This window comes from Microtus oregoni, unplaced genomic scaffold, assembly GCF_018167655.1.
Source record: "Microtus oregoni isolate MIOR12 unplaced genomic scaffold, Mior012 000034F_ref0000314, whole genome shotgun sequence".
NCBI classification, from domain to species: domain Eukaryota; kingdom Metazoa; phylum Chordata; class Mammalia; order Rodentia; family Cricetidae; genus Microtus; species Microtus oregoni.
Window position 1 is genome coordinate 6,162,769 of NW_024543093.1, and position 21,367 is coordinate 6,184,135.

A 21,367-nucleotide genomic window follows, 5' to 3' on the forward strand; every position below is an offset into this window, starting at 1 on the left:
GCCAAGGCACGGAATCTCCAGGTCACTTTCAACTCCAGACCCTTGTGATGTTCTGTCTACGGTGGATAAGAAGGATGAGCCCCAAATCTGTCATTACACTGCAGATAAAATGACTGAGTCAAACAGAGGAGTCTGGGGACACACACTCATGAAGACCTGTGTTTGGTCCAGCACCCACCTAAAACCTGGACATGGCAGCTATAATCCCAGCGCTGCGGAGACAGAGACAGGAGGATCACTGGGGTCTGTGCTTTTAGCCAGTCTAGAGAGTTGGTGAGTTCTGAATTCAGTGAGAGACTGTCTCAAAATATAAGGTGGAGAGTGACTGACGGAGACAGCCCACTACCAACCTCTGGTTTCCACATACATGTGCGCATGCGCGCGCACACACACACACACACACACACACACACACACAAATGAAAGTACATTTGCCGATATCAACTTTCTATAAGCACTGTTACATTAAAGGTGCCATGTAACTTCATTCCATTTGGCCTGGGAACTTGGTAGACACATAGGTCTCTTGTCTCCTCCCTCCTCCGACAAGCACTCTAGGGGAGCCACTGCACCCAAAAACCCCAGGGAGCCCATCTCTCAAACACTGTTCCATAAAACAGCCATGCTGGAATCCTTCACATCCCGAAGCCCATTAGGGTAGGTCACATGGCTGAGTATTTGGAACACCTCTGCTTGGGTGGGTCTGACACCAGAACCGCCCTCTGGTGCTACCGGGTAGTCACAAGATCGACCAGGATCACACCACCCTGTGAAGGGGATGGTCTCCTACACACTGGCATACTTCAAACCATCAAAGGCCTCCTTCGGCTCCGAAACTCTGAGACTATGAAACCGCCTCATCCATGATGTATCTGAAGGCGTGTTTTACAGAGGTACACGCCTATCAGGCACATTCGCTATCCACAGAGCCTGTATTCTCTATGGTCATACGCCAATCCTCAGCTACCCAAAGTCGGGAAGAACTTTTCTCAGAACGAACACCTCTGTATGAAGCAATGTGCCCAGGCTGAGATTCTAGCAGTGACTCTGAACTGCATGCCATGTGTGACCCCTGGGATCACACCACAGATGCCTCTGTTCCTGGCATCAGAGACATGTGTATACTCAATGCATATGTTTTTATTATTATTATTATCATTATCATCATTTTCTTGGTTTTTTTTTTTTTTTAAGACAGGGTTTCTCTGCATAGCTCTGGCTGTCCTGGAACTTATTCTATAGACTAGGCTGGGCTAGACCTCAGAGATCCACCTGCCTCTGCCTCCTCATCCTGGGATTAAAGGCATGCACCACTACGCCCGGCTTATGTGTTTTAATAAAAGACAAAGCAGAAGGAGTGTTTCCATAGTCCAACATTTCCATTGTCTACAAAGCCATCCAACCCAGGCTTGACGACGTTTCACTGAGTTCTAGAGCCACACTGGCTGGCTATACTCGGGGCTGAGGGGGAGCTGAAGAAGATCAACCTCCAGGTTTCTCTGCACTTAGGGAAGTAGTAAGACACCCAAACACATAAAGTAATTTAAAGAGCGATTGATTGATTGATTCCAGAATAAAAGCAAAGCAAGGCAATCAAGTCTGTATAAGATAAACACTGCTCCATTCTTCCCGGCAGGTGATCAAATCACCTTGATAGCATCACAGGGTAAACTCCAGTTTTTCAGAGAAGTCATAGGAGTAAAAGAGGGAGACAGATGGGTACATACTCAACTTCCCCTCCATGAAACACACGTGAATGCATGAGTGTACAGATACAAGCACGCACACACACATGCACCCCTTCCAATTCTATAGCTAACATCTGCAAAAAGGCTGCCCGACACACACATTCCCTTCTTCAGAGAGCTGGGAAGGTCTCTACTGTGGAAGGAGCCTTCAAGGCTGACTTTTGTTTTTACACTTCCTTGTTGTTTATTTTGAGGAAAATGTGATGTTATTCAACCAATCAAAACAGTAATCTCAAAAGATCACAACTAAAGCTCCTACCCAAAATCGTTACAAGGGAAATAAAACCTAAAAAACAAACAAACAAAACCAAACCCCTAATCACAAAATCCAACTACTGAACAGGCCAAAGATGTTCTGCAAGATTCTTTTTAAACGTCCAGCCCATTTTTCTAGGACAGTTCCTCATTCCTGGTTGAGAATTCATACACTCAGAATATTTAAAAAGATTTCCATTGGTTTTGCAAAATGCAGCTTGAAATGAGGGATGTACGTTAGCCGAGGATTGACCTATCAGGAGTTTTGTCCATATGCTCTTCCACACCTCAAACTGCTGTGCAAGGACTCTCCCAGAAGCATCACGGCAACCCCTCCCATGTCCACCCTCCAAGGAAGAAGAGGGCAGAAGAGACACAAGGAGGCAGGACGTGCGCTCAGAAATGACTGCCCAGGAGCCACTTCCCAGTGGGCAAAGCAGAGGAGACTAAAAGTAAAGTCCCTAAGCCTCTGATTCATCCAGTTCGCTAGGGGCTTTTCTTCCTAACTGCGAGCTGAGTGCAATCCCGGCAAAACCCACGGGCTGTGAAGAGACTAGCCTGGCATGTAAGTTAGCAAGTGCATTAATCTGTAGGGAGAAACCTGGGAACTCTGAACCAGATATCAAATTCATGGAAAAGGGCACCTCCACAAAACACCTGGAATTCAAGGCTGGCCGCGGCTCACAGGTGTAGCGCTTGCCTGGCACCTGGGCCCCTGGCCTTCGAAAACCAAAACATTTGGACTCCATCAGCCAAACGTTATGAAACTCCCGTGGAGTTGAGCCAGATCCTGCATGGCAGTATTGATTAATGTGGGGTTCACTACCCCTTGGTGTTTCCCATGAATAACAAAAAGGCTGGCTTTACTGCACCACGGTGACGGTGGTGACGGCCACTCCATGTTTCTGTACAAGTACAAGGAGTATGACCACTGACTGGCACCGCTTTGACTTTTATCCCACTGAGAGATTCAGGTAGAAGGTTGCATGCTGTGGTACACTTCTGCTGTGGGGGTGAAAACACTCTCTTCTGGCTTTTATGACGCAGTGTGCTCTAACGGTAGTAAGGACGTCACAGAGTGGGTGACCCAGTCAACAATAGGAATCACACCTTGGCAATTGGACTGACTTTCTTCTTTTTCCTTTTTTCTTTTTTTTGTTTTTTCGAGACAGGGTCTCTCTGTGTAACAGTCCTAGCTGTCCTAGAACTAGCTCTTGTAGACCAGGCTGGTCTCGAACTCACAGAGATCCACTGCCTCCACTTCCTGAGTGCTGGGATTAAAGGTGTGCGCCACCACCCGGCCAGTCTAGGTTTCTTAAGGGACGAAGATTTTGTTTCAGGGGCCCAATTCTCAAACAGAGAAATAGTAGAACACACTGCCAGAACTGGCTCTTGGTGAGACCTGAGGGGGACAGAAGGGACCGTGACAGCAAGCGTGCCTGCAAACACCAAGCATTCTCTGTGGCAGGCAGGGATGTGGGCCAGAGGCAGGAACATAAAGAGCTGTCTCTTGCCAGGTCTGAGGGCACACACCTTTTACATGGGCTCTGGGGATGGAACACAGGCCTTCACACCTGCATAGCAAACGCGCTACCCACTGTGCTGGTGAGACCAACTTAGACATGCCTGGGAATAATAAGCCTCAATAAGGAGTTGCCTCCACCAGAGAGGCCCGTGAGCATGCCCGGGAGGCCATTTCTTAAGTACTAGTCACTGCAGGAGGGTTGTCTCAGGGTTTCTATTGCTGTGGAGAGACACCATGACCACAGCAACTCCTATAAAGAAAATATTTCTTTGGAGTGGCTCGCTTACAGTTTCAGAACTTGAGTCCATTATCATCATTGTGGGGAGCATGGCAGTGTGCCGGCAGAGGTGGTGCTGGAGCGGAGAGCGTTACATCTTGCAGGCAATAAGAAGTCACTGACTCACGCTGAGTGAAGTCTGAGGAAAGAGAACTCAGAGTCCGCCCCACAGAGACACACTTCCTCCAACAAGGCCACACCTCTCAACAGTGTCACTCCCTTTGGGGGTCATTTCCTTTCAAAGCACCAGGAGCCCTAGCCCACCATAGGTGGTGCCATCCCTAGGCAGGTGAGCCTAGAAGCCAGGGGGAAAGCCAGAGGCCACTGCTCCTCCACAGTCTCTGTGTTAGTTCCCACCCCTAGGTTCCTGCCCTTATTTCTCTCAATGATAGAATGGAACCTACAGGTGAAATAAACCCTTTCCTTCCCACGCTGCACTTGTTCATGGTGCTTCTCGACAGCGCGGACTGGGTCACCCAGTGCATCATCTTTTCAGCCCCAGCTTTCACTTGCTACTGGAGCTGGCTGGTTTTATGTCAACCTGATAAGCGCGAGAGTCATCCGGAAGGAGGGAACCTCAACTGAGAAAATGCCTCTCCACCATCAGGCTATAGGCGTTTTCTTAATTAGTGATCGGGAAAGGGCCCAGCCCATGGTGGCTGTAAGAAAGCAGACTCAGCAAGCCATGAGGAGTAAACCAGCACCTTCTGTGGCCTCTGCATCAGTTCCTGTCTCCAGGTTCCTGCCTTGCTTGAGTTCCTGTTCTGACTTCCTTCAGTGATGGACTGTGATGTTGAAATAGAAGACTAGTAAACCCTCTCCTCCCCACATTGCTCCTGACCACGGTGTTTCACCACAGTGCAGAAACCATAAGATGGGGATTACGTCACCGACCATCTGCGGCTTTACAGCGCAATTAGACAGGGAGGACTACGGCTAGCTTAGTCTCCAATGTGACTAAGTGTGGGCTCTGGAGCTGCAGAGCCCAAGTCCACCACTGCTTCTCCCGTCCCTGGGCCATGCTAAGTCCTCACATGGCGGCTCCTCTTCAGATCAGGCTGCCTCAGGTGCTTCTTTCCCACCTACATTCACAGCAGCTGCCCAGAAAGGCAAAGAGAACAGTCCATCTCAAACAGGCTTGGCCAAAATATTCAGCAGCCTATGGCTCCCTGGCTGAAAACGCGCCTTCCCTGAACTCCCGAGAACACGGAGCTTGCCTCACTCATGACAGACCCGAGAGCAGCCCTGGCTATACCAATGATGAGCATCATAGTTCGGAGGATCCTCAGGTCAGGCTGCCTGCTCCAATCATGCCTGGCCCCTCCCAGAGCTGCACAGGTGATTGGCTGCCTGGCTGATCAGGCAGGGATGCCAGCATTTTGCAAAGTGGCCTCTCAAGCCAGTTTTTCTGCCCTAGTGGCAAAGCACTGATTTCTGTGTGTAGAACTCCCTGGAAGGAAGTTAGTAATGAGTCACACTAGTCCAGAGAAGTTCAAGGGTGAACCAGTGACACTGTACTCCTATACAGCAGACTGACTTCCGGGGAAGGACTTGTTACTTGTGCATTAAGACACAGTTAAAAAGTTCTAACTGCCCAATACACATCACAAGAAAAGCTCCGATGGAGGCGAAAGGAAAAAGCAGGTGGGTTCAACTGGGGCAGATGCTTTGGTCAGGTTACCATGGTAACTGAGGACAATTTGACATTCTCCATATGCACTGATCCTCGATGTCCGCGCTTCTCTCTCACGCCACACTTCCCATGGTCTCTGGCTCTCAGAGTCTTTTCACTAGAGACAGACAGGGCCAAGCTGTGAGGTTCAGGGTTAGAGGACACTGATGGAGAAGGATAGAGACATCAGCCCTAGTAGGACCCAGCTCTCAGGACCCCAGAGCCAATCAATGCCTTCCCTGGCCCCTCATGGAGAGGCACCAATGGAACACTGGAGAAGCGGGAAAGCGGGGGAACATGAACACCCAGACAGAAAATGGAGTGGAAGGTCACCTTGATCATGAGGCATGAAGTTAAAGGTCTCTTGTGTTTCAAACCAAACTGCTCCTTGCTGCCAAACTTCCTACTTGTTGCAGATAAGTCACAGGACTTAGCTGATGCCCACATGGCTCCAGGAGACACAGAGACAGCCATCTTGGATACAGTCCCAGTGGCCTCTGGGAATCCAACTCAATTTTTTTTTTTTCAATATCAAAACTCAACTTAGTCAAACACATAAAATATCTATAAGGTCCTTTCTAGAATGTAATCTATATTCTAAAAGAAAGTGGAAACTATAGGGTAAGTTCAAACTTAATTATCCAAATCAGTGTAAAGATGCAAGCAGCTCCTCCTGGGGAGAAACTGCCCGACAGTCGAAATGAAAATATTGGTCACATTCCTGCCTCGCTTCCAACAGCACTAGACAGGGAAATCACTCTTTCTTTAGTACAGTTCAGTGAGGCTAAAGACTTGGATCGAAGCTGATAGGGTAGGCAAGATTTTAAACTATACATCACGACCCAGTTCTTGGCCGAGATATAATTAAAAGGGAACATTTATTGGCCTTTACACAGCCCTCCCCTCCCCCACCCTGAGCAGAACAAACAAACAAACCCGCCTCTCTCTCGGTTCTGGGCCGCCTCCACCCCCAGGCTGCGCGGTCCACGTGCAGTTAATGAGTGTGTGGAGCTGAGGCGGTATCGAGACTGAGTCACCCACCGAGCAGCATCCAGTTCCACTACTGATGGGCCAGATAACCCGGTGCGTCACACCTGCTCCCTGCTCTGACGGGAGGTGACTGCGCTGTCCTAACCATGCTACGACGACAAGGACACTGTCACCACCAACTGCTGCCCAGCTCAGAGGGCTTCAAGGGCAGTTGAACACTTGGGTTGCTTCTCAGACTATCAAATGACCATCAAGAGAAAAGAGAAAATGGGCAGGAAGGGGTGGGGCGGGCAGGGACGTGGGAGGGGAAAAAGTACTGACTAGCAGTCTTCCCACGGCCAGGAGGGGCGTTCCCTGAAGGGGAAACAAGCTCCGAGTCAGCAAGGCTGTTGCCTCAGCCCGCTTCCCACAACGCCCACACAGTGTCTCGGTTTCTGTGCCATGCAGAGAGCCAGGGGAAAAGTCACCGAGATAAAAGAGAGGCACGGAGGAGAAAACATTTAGAGGGACCTGCCTGCTCCCCTTTTCTCTGTTATGTTCCTAGGCAAGACCCGCTGAACCTAAGGACACTTGGCAGGTGCAGTGATCTGGCACTTGTTGTCCCAAATAAGCAGAGTGTGTGCTCTGAGACCTGCAGAACCGTATGGGGGCGTGACTCAAGGCAAACACAGGCCGCATTCCATCCCCGCAGCACAGAACAGAACAGGTGAGCGAGCCCATGGGTCACAAAGGGGACCCGGCAGGCAAGCTGACTGCTGACCAAAAGAGTTTGCACTAAAGAAAATGGGCTAAGGGTGGAGAGTCTGTGGATTAAGGCGGAGAGGCCAAGGGGCCTGTGGGAAGGCTGCTACTCATAAGACCCCTCACTCCAAGGCTCCATCAGTACAGAGCCCTAACTGTTCTGCTTTGGGTTAAAAGCAGCAAACCTACAAAAAAAATTAAAACTAAGACAAAACATAGGAGTGGCAGACCTGACTGAAAAGACAGAGAAAGCCACAGATGGGATTTCCAGGAAGAAACACGAGACGGCAGGTTAGGTTGACAAGTTGTCAAATGAGAAGTCTCTACAGAAGAAGCTCATTGTTTCCCAAGAGTGGCAGAGTGGAGGAAGGGTAAAAATTCGCTCCACCTCCCCTGAGAAAAAGAAAACACGCAACTCAAGCAACAACACAAACGGTGTCTAAATAGACAGGGGTGCCTGAAACTTGTTCCACAGGATAAAAGTTTCACTACCAAACGGAGGCTTTCTTCAGCTGCCAAGTGTCTCCACGGCAGTCAGAGACACCTTCGGCCAGCCCTCACCCTCAGGCACACACTGAATAAATGCTCATATTGTTATCCGTGGGTTCTAAAGCCCTGCCATGACTCGGAGTGTTTCAGTTTACAGTTAGACGGAACTTCTCCCTTAGACACCGCAGAGCACTCACACTCTGAAATAACGTGGCCGCAAAGCCCCAACCCCAGCTTTTAAAGAAAGACGTCTCAAAGGTAAATTGTTCCTGCGATGGCACCCAGGGCAGCGGCCTCAAGGAAATAAATGATCTTGGCATTTTAAATACAGATTGGCTCTCAGACGCCTCACTCTCTGCAGGCATGCGGCTCTCTCTTTGGCACATGTTTTTAAATTTTTACTTTAATGAGTGTTTTAGCTTTACTTATTTACTTAGTGTGTGTTCTGGTCTGTCAACACTCTCTCTTATTCCCTGGAGACAGGGTCTTTCTCAGAACCCAAACCCTGGCAACTCTCCTGTCTCTGCCGTCCACAACAGTGTTACAGGTGTGCACAGCCACCCCCTCTAGCAATCCTCCTTAAGATGGGCGTAGCCACACAAGGCTTTCGCCATGGTCTTGAATTCAGGCCCTAGAGCCACCTCCTCAACCCCAACTATGTGTTTTCAACTACATAGGAGAAAATCTTCGTCGTCAAATAAACGCCACGCAGGTAGCTGCTACTCTGAGTGTTCCTGGAGGTGGGAGGCGAGGTGTCTGTGTAGAGACAGCCATGGTCTGCCTGCCTAGACTCTGAAAGTCACTTCTTTGCTGAAATTTTAAGAATTTATTATTTAGTATTGTTATGTGGGAGACAGGGTGTCAAAGGAGAAATATGGGGGTGTGTCATCTCCTTCCACCATGTAAATCCAGGTGGTTGAGCTCAGATGGCTAGGCTCTGTAGCAAGTCATCTGCCCGCGAAGCCGCCATGCTGGCCCACGTCCTTCCCGTTAAGAGTAACAGTGCTTCCTGATGGGGCTCCACTTAGGCAGCCCAGCAAGCGGACTCTTTAGCTGTGAGTCCCCGGCCCATCATTTCTCTGCAGTTACAAGGATGACGTGTGACTCATTTCTTTCTCCCCTCCTGCCCTCCCATTCACACTGGAGATTTAAAGTTGTGAAACAAACCAAACCTGTCCCAGCTTAATGCACCCAAACATGGCACCGCCTTATTTTAATATCACCCGATGGATGCTTCACTAGAATGGAATCCCTTTAAATGCAAGCAATGTGTTCAGTCCAAGCACATTAAAAAAAAAAAAAACACTCTCACAATGAATTCCAAACATTATGCTTAGACAAAACAACAATCTCAGAAGCAGTGCATTACACACACATGCAAAACATCCCAAGTTCAAGTGACTGGGTGGCCACACCCCTTTTACAGCCTCTGGCCTGGATAGTCCCTCCCCAGGAACTCCACCGGCTCTTGTGGAGACCAGGAGACAAAAGGAAAGATGTCACTCCACCCAACACAAGAACCTTCCCAGTAAAGCTCAAGGTAGGCGTCAAGTCATTGTAATCCTCTCTCTTCTGTAACATGGCCTTTCCATGACAAACACCTGTGCTCCAGAACAACCACCCAGAGTCCCGGGAGCCCCTTCTCAGAGTAGCCGATTACAGCAAACATTGAGGCCTACAGTCGGACCCCACAGCTTTCCTAGGGACAGGCTGCTGTGCTGCTGGAAACCTTAGGCAGCTCGTGCCCCTGCCCTCTCCCTCAGCCTAGGCCCTGCGTGGGAGGAAGCTAACTGGAAAGAGTTGAACCGTGTGTCAACTGAGCTGTCACACCCACAGTTGGGTCAGTCCCATGGGTGATACACTGAGACTAGGCAGCCCCTTCTGGAGGTCTGATGACATGTCACAGAGTACCAGGGGCCTTGCAGGTGCGTGGTGTAGGAAGACCCAGGGCCCAGGCAGCCTCAAGCCGCGGCAGGCACAACACGCAAAGCATACCAGGCTCTGTGCAAGCATTCCCTGCTATCAGCCCACCCCCTACACACAGGGGCCTGGCCCACGATTCACAGGAACTAGCTCTTTGGTATGGGTAGTTTCTGAGCAGGACACATGAATGCAGCCATGACACACTCTACAGCGTAGGCCGGCCATTTAGACTAGCACTAGAGAAACGTACTGGCTAGATTTTGTCCATCACATCCTTAAACCGTTTGCGTCCCAGCAAACAACAAAGAGATCTGAAGCTACGCTCTGAACCGCTGCCATCTTCCTCTTTGCCATTCTGTCTGGTTGGTTGTGACCAGAGCCACTTCCAGGCTGCCGCTAGATGACCTTCCGTGGTGCTGCTGTCCAGGGCCAGTTGCTTTTCGGTTTATAATTTCCATTCCTCTGCAGCTGACTAGCATCCAAAGTAAACTTATTTCTCAGCAGTGAAAGTGTTCTCTAGATTAATTTCTATTAGTGAGTCTGCAATGCTTGTCCTATCAGCGACAAGAGCTTTAGACAATAATACCCAGCCTGGAGGACTTGCTATCCACTTCGGGATCTAGTATTGCTCCTCAGGTGCCTGGCTTCACCAAGCTGCAGCAAGATCCTGAGAGTGCTAAGCTCTGCTGCATGGCACTGGATAGAGTGTGAGCATGGCAAGGCACCCTAGCACAGCACAGCCCGCGAGTGACGGCACAGCCCGAGTGACGGCACAGCCCACGAGTGACGGCACAGCCCCTGAGTGTCAGTACAGCCCCTGAGTGTCAGTACAGCCCCTGAGTAACAGCACAGCACCTGAGTGTCGACACAGCCTCTGAGTGACGGCACAGCCCACGAGTGACGGCACAGCCCCTGAGTGACGGCACAGCCCACGAGTGACGGCACAGCCGGTGAGAGCACAGCCCCTGAATGACAGCACAGCCCACGGGTGTCAGCACAGCCCCTGAGTGTGGACACAGCCTCTGAGTGACGGCACAGCCCCTGAATGACAGCATAGCCCACGGGTGTCAGCACAGCCCCTGAATGACAGCATAGCCCACGGGTGTCAGCACAGCCCCTGACTGTCAGCACAGCCCACAAGTGACGGCACAGCCCCTGAATGACAGCACAGCCCACGGGTGTCAGCACAGCCCCTGAATGACAGCACAGCCCACGGGTATCAGCACAGCCCCTGACTGTCAGCACAGCCCACTTGTCAGCACAGCCCCTGACTGTCAGCACAGCCCCTGAGTGACAGTTAAGTACAGTACTTAGTTCTCCCTCTCACTTCTCACTATTTCTTATCTCTTGGCTTCTCCCTCCCTATCACTAATCTCAGTGCTGCAGTAAACACTTAAGGTTTATGACCCAAGCCAGATAAAAGCAGACTCCAGGAGCTCAGCAGATCCACAGTTCTTCCCTCTTGCTCTAACTAATGCAGAACAGAGACCCCGACTGAAACTTCTGTCTCCAAACTTCAAGTGTAAAGTAAACGCACACATTTTCCCTCGACATGGTGATGTTATATTTATACTTCAGGTAGTAAGCTACTTCCCTAAAGTCCATTTAATGCTTGACCTGTGTAAGCTATGGTCGTAGGGGTACAGTCTGGGACCCCAGACCTGGAGTTAGGAGTCTGAGGAGAGCCTTGCTAGTCTAAGCGCCAGGCACTAGCTGGATGAAGTCTGGCTCCTGTAGGGCAGAAGGAGCCTGCTGGCCCAGGGGGAATGTTCAAGCAGCTGAGTGCGCCCACTCTGTTGTATGCCTGCTCCTCATCTCCTCTTCTTCTTCTCTGGGTGAGAGAGCCCTCTGCCTTTCCCACAAATCCTACACTTCAGCACCTCGCCAATCTTTGAAGGTCCAAATGCAGATGCTGCCGCTTCCTGCTGAACTATGTTCAGGAGCCCAGCTTGGCTACACGGAGTTAGAGAAGAAATCAGAACGGCTGCCTAGAGAAAGGTCAAGGGCTGAACTGTAACCTGTCTATAGACTTCTAAGTCTTTAAAAACACAAAGGCATCTGGCTGCCAAAGAAGTCTATCACTAAGCGGCACTGACTGGCCTTGGACTTGCTCTGTAAACCCTGGTAGATTTGCCTGTCTCAGCCTCCTGAGTACTGCTATAAAAGGCGTGTGCCACCACACCCAGACATTCCTAGTTTTCAAACTTCACATTCTAAGTCTGCTTTAAAAACAAATGGCTTCTCCCTTAAGGCTTCTGTGGCACCAGCAGGTTCCTGCTTACATCCATGAGCTGCGTGCGCACAGGCGCACTGAGTGGAGCCCAGCCAGACTGGAGCTGTGTCTTCCCCAGCAGTGCGTGAGTCGAGACGTTCAGGATTTACCTGTTTGTTCTCAAAACAGTGACATCAAATGAAGAGGCAGAAGCCCACGAATAGGCAGGACTCAGAGAAAGCTACTGGGTCAGAATTCTGGATTTACTCATGCTGGCATGCCGGAGAGTGTATATTACCATTAGAAGTCAGAGTAAAGCAATGCCATACATCTCCCACCAGCCTGGATGTCTGCGTGGGAGAATCGGGAATTAACATATACTGGGCTGGAGCATAGCTCGCTGGAAGAGCGCTTGCCTAGCAAGCATGAAGCCCTGGGTTTATTCCTCAGCACTACTAAGAAAACAATGAGTTAATTAAAAGAGGAACATACCTCAGTGAGAACAAGAAAGGGAGCCATTTAAGAAGGTAGATACTTCCATAAAATAAGTAAGTAAACAAAGCATCCCAGCTCTACAGGATTCTGCACGCACACTACTCACTTTAGCTACCTCAAGGCATTAATTACTTTAAGTATGAAAACAGAAGCACAGACTTGGCTGGGGAGAGCAAAGAATCGACTTGCTGGATTCCAGCATACGCTTGAAACTGATGTCTGGTATCAGCTTCAAAAGGGAGCAGCCTCATTAAGAAATGGCACACCACCATGTCCCGGGAGTAGGAGAGGACTGTGCGCAGACTCTGAGTGGGTAAGAGGAGGAAGCCAGCTCTGACTCCACGTTAGTGCATTAGCCGGGCTAAGACTCCCCAGGAGCACTTCTCTCTGGTGCAGGCCCCTGTCAGCCTGAAGCACAAGGCCTGCTGGCCCTGTTTTCTCAGTCTTCCTTGAGTGACACATCAAAAAAAAAAAAACCAGAGCTCCCTGCCCATACGCAGGTCCTTCCAGCCCAGATCTCCAAGGCCCTGACAAGTGCTTATTAATGCCAGCCACACCCAACAGACAGCAGAACTGGCCTCAGCAGCCTTTTGCTTTTTCAAAGGTAGTAAAGCTGCAAAAAACAAACAAACGAACAAACAAACAAACAAACAAGCACAAACAAAAAACAAAATCAAACTCCCTTGAGCTAGGGACTGACAGGTCAATGCAGTCAGAAAAGAGAACTCAGTCCAGTATTTCTTTGCTGCTGCTCCACAGGTTCCCTGTGTGAAGCAGGAAGAACTCAAGAGCCTGAGACCAGAAGCACCCAGAGGGCAGGGCCAACTCCCTTACCGGGCTTCTTAGAAACCACACACTAAGTCCTATTGTAGTTTTAAATTCAAAATAACTGAGATAAACATACAGGAAGTGGTGGGCTTGCTTCCCCCAGCAGCCCCTCTAAAACTGAACCCAGTACCCAGCTCTGGATGAAGCAGCCAGCTGACATTTGGATATTGTGGTGGGAGCTGGCCGGAGAGCAGTCACAGCCCCAAGAGTTTCTATTTTTTTTTAAATATTTATTTATTATGTATACAATATTCTGTCTGTGTGGCCAGAAGAGGGCACCAGACCTCATTACAGATGGTTGTGAGCCACCATGTGGTTGCTGGGAATTGAACTCAGGACCTTTGGAAGAGCAGGCAATGCTCTTAACCACTGAGCCATCTCTCCAGACCCCGAGTTTCTATTTTTTTTTTTTTGTTTTGTTTTGTTTTTAAGACAGGGTTTCTCTGTAGCTTTGGAGCCAGTCCTGGAACTAGCTCTTGTAGATCAGGCTGACCTCGAACTCACAGAGACCTGCCTGCCTCTGCCTCCCGAGTGCTGGGATGAAAGGCGTGTGCCACCACCACCGCCCAGCACCCCCAGAGTTCCTTGCAGACCATCTCATACAGTGGAAGGATGTCCTTTGCCTTAGATACAACCACCATGGCACAGCGGGACAGTAGAATTAGCTTCACGTGACTCCCAAGAACCTCATTATTTGATTCCTTTTTTCTTTCTTCCTTCTTTTTTTTCTTCGTCTCGAGATAAGGTCTCGTTATGTAGTTCTGGTTCTGGCCTGGAACTCACTATGTAGACCAGGCTGTCTTGGAACTCACAGAAATCCATTTGCCTCTGGTTCCTATGTGCTGGAGTAAAGGCGTGAGCCACTATACCCAGCCACATGATTTGATTTTTAAAAGAAACTTTAAATAACAGAAGCCGAAGCCCTGGTGACTCTAAGCTTCTAATGTCATATCTTGTTGCATGAATTAAAAAAAAATTGTTTTGAGGGGGAGCAGGCATGAGATGCTGGGGATCAAGCCAGAGTCTCAGGCATGCTTTATAAGGGCTACGCTCTCAATAAGGACTAAGATTCTTGCTGAATAAATAGAAGAATAGAAAGGAGAGGGTGAAACATGGAAGAAAGGTGACCAGACTGTGCATGGGAACCCTGGAAGAAAAGCATTACTAATCTTGCAACAAAAGCATGCGATGGCCGGGCGGTGGTGGCGCACGCCTTTAATCCCAGCACTCGGGAGGCAGAGGCAGGCGGATCTCTGTGAGTTCGAGACCAGCCTGGTCTAGAAGAGCTAGTTCCAGGACAGGCTCCAAAACCACAGAGAAATCCTGTCTCGAAAAACCAAAAAAAAAGAAAGAAAAACAAAAAAAAACAAAACAAAAAAAAAAAAGCATGCGATGGACCTTGCCCCAACACCTGTCCAAGAGTTTCTGGGGCTCAGTCAGATTTTTAAAGGAACCAGATACCAGAACTCTATATTTTTTTATTTTTGTTTTTCCAAGACAGGGTTTCCCCGTGTAGCCCTGGCTTTCCTGGAACTCACACTGTAGACCAAGTTGACCTCAAATTCAGAGATCAGACTGCCTCTGCCTCCCAAGTACTAAGATTAAAGTTGTGCACCACCACTACCAGGCAAAACTCTAATAATTTAATGAAGCAAATGGAGAGAGTGCCATGGGAAGGGAGACACAGCTTAAGAAAATATGCTTCCTTGTCCCTAAGAATCCCCTGAAAAACCCCAGAAAATCGCCCAAGGGACCGTCTGAATCAGAGGCGACTGTGCACTGTAAAAGCATGAGGCAGAAGAATCGTTCGGCTGTGTTTGGTACAATGGGAAATGGACACCGCTGGTAACTTGGATTTACTCTTTCTGCAGGAACCCCACCTGGCTGACGGGATGCTGTTGTACTGATCCCTATGTCACTGTGGATGGAGGGCAGGGTGTGTGCCACTCTGCAAATGAGGAAGTGAGGCCGAGTGAGGGCCAGACAAGAGGCACCTGCGGATGACAGCTCCACACACCGGAGCCTGTGCTGAGGCACGGCGAGAGAAACGGCTTTGGAGGAGGGTGGGGACTGGAAGGACAGTTTCATAACCACAGCTACAACACAGAGCAGAGCAGCTGTGAAATCGTGACGCTCCACCCCCTTTCCACACAGCCGGAGGGGACGTGCCCTGGACATTACGAAATACCTTCGCTTCATCGCTGATGTCCCAGGTGAAGGAGATGGCGTTGTAAGCGATCTCTTCGATGTTGCTAATGGTGTTGAAGCTTTCTTTGTAGTCGGCTACATGAAGCAGTGGACGAGAAAAAAGAAAGTCATGGCTGTTAGTGTCAACGTGAGATTAGAGCAGGCCAAGAAATGCTCAGTTTTCGGCATTAGCCTCTGGACAATTTAAATAAGCATTTTGTTGGGTTGAAAGAAATGCCGAAATAAAGGAGGAAAAAATAATTCCAGGACTCTGTTTTTTTTTTTTTTAAAAATAGAGATAAGCTTAGATATAGTTATTTCCATATCATTGGGTCAAAATTAGGAAGTTTAAGTCTAAAAAGCTTAAGCAATGGTCTTAAGGCCCCAAAACTGATCTACAGAACCAAGGTTAGAACTCAGTTCTTCTAAGCTGGGTGTGGAGGCACATGCCTATCATCCTAGAAACTAGGAGGTGAAACAGGAAGATTTTGGTGTGAATTCAAGGGCAGTTTGGGATGTGCAATGAGTTTAAGACCAGCATGAACTAGACTGAAAGACCTTGTCCCAGCGAAGAGAGAACTCAGCTCTTCTGATTCTTTCTTTTTTAATTATTTATTTATTTTTCATGTCATTCTTTTTTTTGTTAGCATGTATATTTGTATGAGGGTGTTGAATACCCTGGAACTGGAGTTACAGGCAGTTGTGAGCTGTCATGTGGGTGCTGGGAATTGAACCCGGGTCCTCTGGAAGAGCAGCAAGTGCTTTTAACCACTGAGCCATGTCCCCAGCCCCAGCTCTTCTGGGCCTTACAGAAAAGAGAGCTCAAGAACTCCAGAAGATAAGGAAACAGGAGCATTGTGTGAGACTGGAATCGGGAAGGGGACAAATGCTTTGTAGGGCCATACCCTGGGTATCTACCACTGGGTTATCACAGACCAACGAGATCAGCAACCTAGCTCAGGACATAGCTGGATAAGTGATTTCCTTTTGCACATTTGGAAATCTTATCATTATCTCTATATAAACCCCAGCAACTTCTAAAGAAGGCATCACTGCTCCCCAAATGTGCAGACAGAGTGGGGGGCTATCGCTCGGCGGCTGGGTGCTTGTCTAGCATGTGTACAGTCCCGGGTTTCATGCCCAGCACAGCAGAGAAGGGGACATACAGAAAGAGAGGCTGAAAGAAGACACTGTGTTAGCTGACTAAAGTACCTGGTTCCAGTCACATGGCAAACCATTGCCTGGGCACAGGCCCCAAGCAGGAAGTAAGGACGGAGTCCTAATTCCAGGAGGCACAGGACACTGCCTGGAACACATCTGTGGCTGGCATCAAAATTCAAATGCTTTCGGCAGGAAGTTCATCACTGCCAAAAATAACTGGACTTGGCAGGTGGGGTACTCGAGCCTCCGAGAGCGAAGGTGGGTTTCTGGTCACTCACCGATGTCAATGCACCTCTGCTTGGCCGTGTGCTGCCGGGAGTGCCAATACTTCCAGTGTCTTAGCTGGTCTTCCCTGCTTTTGTCTTCAGCAAAAACCACCATGATCACGCTCTAGGAATGAGAATGTAGCACAGCGTAAGGTCAGCAAGGGGTGAGCAGCTTCAGGGAAAGTCACTGTTATGAGAGCTGACAGTTAGGGCTGAACACAACACTGTGGAGGACTAGAGAGGCCCAGTGGTTAAGAGTACTTGCTCTCCCACAGGACCTGAGTTCCCAGCACTCACATCGGGCCTCTTACATCAGCCCTGTAACTCCAGTTTCAAGGGAGCTGAGGCCTCTAAGGGCATCTCTAACATACACAAACACTCACAGAGACATAAGAATTAAAGTAATAGTTGCCGGGCGATGGTGGCGCACGCCTTTAATCCCAGCACTCGGGAGGCAGAGGCAGGTGGATCTCTGTGAGTTCGAGACCAGCCTGGTCTACAGAGCTAGTTCCAGGACAGGCTCCAAAGCCACAGAGAAACCCTGTCTTGAAAAACCAAAAAAAAAAAAAAAAAAAAAAAAAAGAATTAAAGTAAAAATAATCCTTAAAAAACAAACAAACAAACAAACCAGCCCACAAGCCCTGGCCCCTTCAGGCCTGGAAGTATTAGGGTTTTCGGGAGAACAGAATCAGGTACAGAACTTACTCGAACTTTGCTGATCGGGTGGTGGATCCCTTCACTGCTGCTCACTTCCTTCAAGGTGACAGGATAGAACTGCCCTTTGTTCAGGTATGTCATAGTGCTGTCCCCTTGCTTCTGCCGAAGTGACTTGGAAGCTTCGAGGGTATACTCAAAGTTGTTCCTACAGAACAAAGAAGCAACAGGTTTCTGGGCCAGTCTCTTGGAAGCTTCTGGTACACCATAATCCTGAAGTATGTGCGTGCGTGCGTGCGTGCGTGGACGGAAGAGCACCAGCAAACATGCAGCTGACTATGCCATGTTAAAAGCAGCACTTGTCCCCTTTTATTGATAAATAGAATCCTAAACACAAGTGTTCAGTGACCAAAAACCCTCACACAGTGGGCTACGAAACACCGATTAGATGTTCTATGATGTAATGTCAACAACTAGACATCTGGATGCTTGTGCTACAAATGACATCAGGAACTGGACAGGTGGAGGCAGGAACCTCCTGGGGCTTGCTGCCAATCTGGTCTTTATGGAGCAGAGGTTGCAAACGGGCTGGGAGCACAGCACTCGGTCATGTGTCTGCCAGCACTCTCTGTAGCTTCCACCTGCACCCAGACAGGTACTCCATGATTGCCTACGTCTCCTGTTACTTTACACAACCGCTCAGAACCTTCCTAGGCTGATGGTCAGTCAATTACACCTATACTTTTAAATAAAGTTTTATTAGAACGTAGCGACGCCACCAGTTTATGCCTTATCTGAAGACCCCCTTTCCATTACACAGCTAAGCTGGCTAGTCACAAAACTAGAGAGGTTGTCCAGCTCACAGCGCCTAAAACTACCTAACTCATCACAGGGAAAGCTTAGAAGTTCTATCCCAAACCATAATGTCTGTGAGCTTATGACCCTTGTACCCTGGGATATACTTATAAAGGAAGTATAAATCCCGCAGATCCAGAAAACCAAGGGCCTTACATTCATTTATGTATTTATTTAGTATGTGTGTGGAGATTCCCTACTTCCATCTTGTGGCTCCTGGGATTGAACTGGAATCATCAGGCTTGGCAGAAAGCACCTTTACCCACTGAGCCACCTCACTGGCCTTGGTTTTTTTTTCTTTTTTTTTTTTAACTGCAAAATATGATGCAGTTAGACACATAAAATAAAAAGGAAATTCTAAACTTTAAAAACAATCTTGAGGTGTTTGTATACTTCTCATGAACCTAGAAAATGCTCCTGTTTCCAGAGTAGGGTGTAAGTTTGCTAAGCTAAAAACAAGCTGCCAGGTTGGAAAAGTTACACTTGTTTATTTTATCATTAATAAGAATAATAAGTCCTTTGTCAACTTATTCATCCCTAAACTGTCATCTCTCTGCACACTTTAGGGAACAGACAGCCAGTGATTTACCTTCATCCCTATCTCCTTCAGAGTCTAGCCCACGTCACCACAGAAGGAAGCCAGGGAAGGGAAAGCACCAACACCAGGAATCAAGGAAGCCGAAAAACCAGAGGCCCGCAGGGCATCATTGCGGGAAAAGCTCCCGACCCAAGGTAAGGCCACAGTTGGCGGAGTCAGAGGAAGGCAAAAGCACGCCAGAGCCACCTCAGATTTGTCAGGATCAACGCACCAAAAAGAGAAGTGATCACAGAGACTGAAAGTCCAAAAGTCAGGTAAGAAGGCAACTGTTACCCAGAAACATTGTCAAACACATAGTCCTCTGAGTTCATGCCCGGCATCCGGAGACTGAGGTCCGAGGGGAAGAAAACCTGAAATATCAACGCAGTGAGGCACGACCATTTAACTGTTATCACCGTTACTAACGACGAAGGTCTGGTATGGATGAGGTGTGTGTGTAAGGTCACCCACAACTCTTTTGAGGCGTGTTTCAAAATAAGAGTTTTGAATCTATAGAAAAATTTAAATTAATGAAAGTTATAAAAAGTATAAAAATATACTAATAAAGTTATAAAAATATAAGTCTGGTGGTGGTGGCTTGCACCTTTAATCCCAGCACAGGGGAGGCAGAGGCAGGCAGGTCTCTGAGTTCGAGGCCAGCCTGGTCTACAGAGTGAGTTCCAGAACAGCCAAGGCTACACAGAGAAACCCTGTTTTGAAAAACCAATAAATAAATATTAAAAAGTAACCATCTAATTTTATATACCATTCATGAGAATGATCACGGACAGACAGATAGACACACAGTGCCTTCGATCCACTCTGTCCCTTTCCTTATCTCTCCCACACAACACGTGTTTGGAGTCTAGAATCTGCAGCCAAAACACAAGGGCCAAGAGTCAAGTTTGCACCGGTGCTGTGCAAGCCTACTACCCTTTCCTGGAAAGTGTCCGTTTCTACCCCTAGAAGACCCTCCAGGGCAGTAAGACCTGCCTTCAACACCCTGAGTGCCAATGTACCCCCAAGTGACGTCCGCATGCCTTCAAGTCTCAAGCTCTGGATTAGGCGGCGAAATAAGCGGCGCCCGGTGGAGACACGAAATAAGCGGCGCCATGCTAGGCAAGCTTCAGGAGCTCGCCTGGGTCTAGGACGTGAGCTGAAGAAAGCTATGAGAACGCAGTTGTGGTCAGAGGGAGATTACGCACAGGCTTCCTCTCTCTCTCTTTCTCTCTAGCAAATCTCTTAGCAGAAACCATAATTGTTAACTCAGCTGTTGGTAAGATTACCCATGTGCCCTTGATAATAATTTTTGGATTTGTAGGTTTAGCTTACAAATTATACCTACGGGCCTTTCTCTTAAAAAAAAAAATCTTTTTATTCCTGATCCACTCACTCTGGGCTAAGTTTCAAGCTTACATAACCAGGAAAAGGTGGAACCCAATACTTAGACAAACACGCTGCTGTCTTAGGAAGATGTTTTTGTCTTTTGTACCTCCTGAACGCCCTCCTTGAAGGTCTCTGAGAAGGTGGAATCTGGAGTTCTCCGCTGAGCATTGGGCGGCTGAGCGCCAGAGCTGAATTGGTCAGTGTTGAGGCTCCGGTCAAAAACCACCACACGCTCAGCGGGCTCAGGATGATACACCGTCGGGGGGATTCCCACAGTAAAGCCGTGCGGCTGGATTTCTGTCTTGATGGAGTGGGTAGGCATGGTTGCTATGGAGACAGTGACTGTCGTATCGGGAGCTGTCAGGTGGCCTCTCTTATCAGTGCCCAGCTGGTTGCCATGGGGGAGGACAATGTTGAAGGGCACGTTCTTCAGCACTTGCACCCTGTTTTCTCCAGCAGAAAGGAGGGGCTGCTCCGCCACATTTGGCATGTTGTTTCTTCAAGAAAGGAGAAAGGACATTGTATGTTCAACCTTGGTGCTGATGTGGGGCTTGGAGGATTTGGGAGGAACAGGTGATGGGGCTCCAACCAGGGATTCATGCACGCGGAGCACATGCTACATATATGACTCAGTGCTCTGATGGTCTGGGCTCCTCACAGCAGCAATACCCTAGACAGAAGCCGACTCAGCGGGAAATGGAGGAAGGACCCATTCCTGGTGAAGACCTCACAGCTTCAAGCAAAACCCAAAGCAGCTGCTTGTGGTGGTGCATGCTGGTAGGATTTGCTGAAGGAGGCAGAGGCAGGAGGATCACAAGTTCGAGGCCAGCCTGGGCTACACATAGGGGCTGGAGAGATGCTCAGTGGTTAAGAGATCTGGGTGTCCTTCCAGAGAACCTGGGTTCAACTCCTAGTACCCATGGTGCAGCTCACAACAGTCTGTAACTGCAGTTCTGGGGGATCTGACACCTTAACACTAACTCACATAAAATAAATTTAAATAAATTAAAAAAAAAAAACCAAAGCGAAAGCACAATTGCTCTGACAGGGCTCGGAGTGCTGCTCCAGTACAAGCTATTCTCGGTAATTCTAATGTGGATCCTCATATTTTATTATAAAACCTGAC

The 21,367-nt window shown here is 48.6% G+C and overlaps 1 protein-coding gene across 1 annotated transcript in view; it reads right to left on the minus strand.

Annotated features, from left to right (window-relative positions):
- The window catches only part of Grhl1 (grainyhead like transcription factor 1), a 46,512-nt gene that overhangs the window by 18,078 nt on the left and 7,067 nt on the right, over positions 1-21,367 (minus strand). The window contains exons 4-8 of the mRNA XM_041630160.1: positions 20,348-20,738; positions 19,150-19,226; positions 17,475-17,631; positions 16,782-16,893; positions 15,344-15,438 (exon numbers count right to left, since the gene is read on the minus strand). Coding sequence (XP_041486094.1) covers positions 15,344-15,438; positions 16,782-16,893; positions 17,475-17,631; positions 19,150-19,226; positions 20,348-20,738 — 832 coding nt within the window. The remainder of the gene's footprint in view (positions 1-15,343; positions 15,439-16,781; positions 16,894-17,474; positions 17,632-19,149; positions 19,227-20,347; positions 20,739-21,367) is intronic.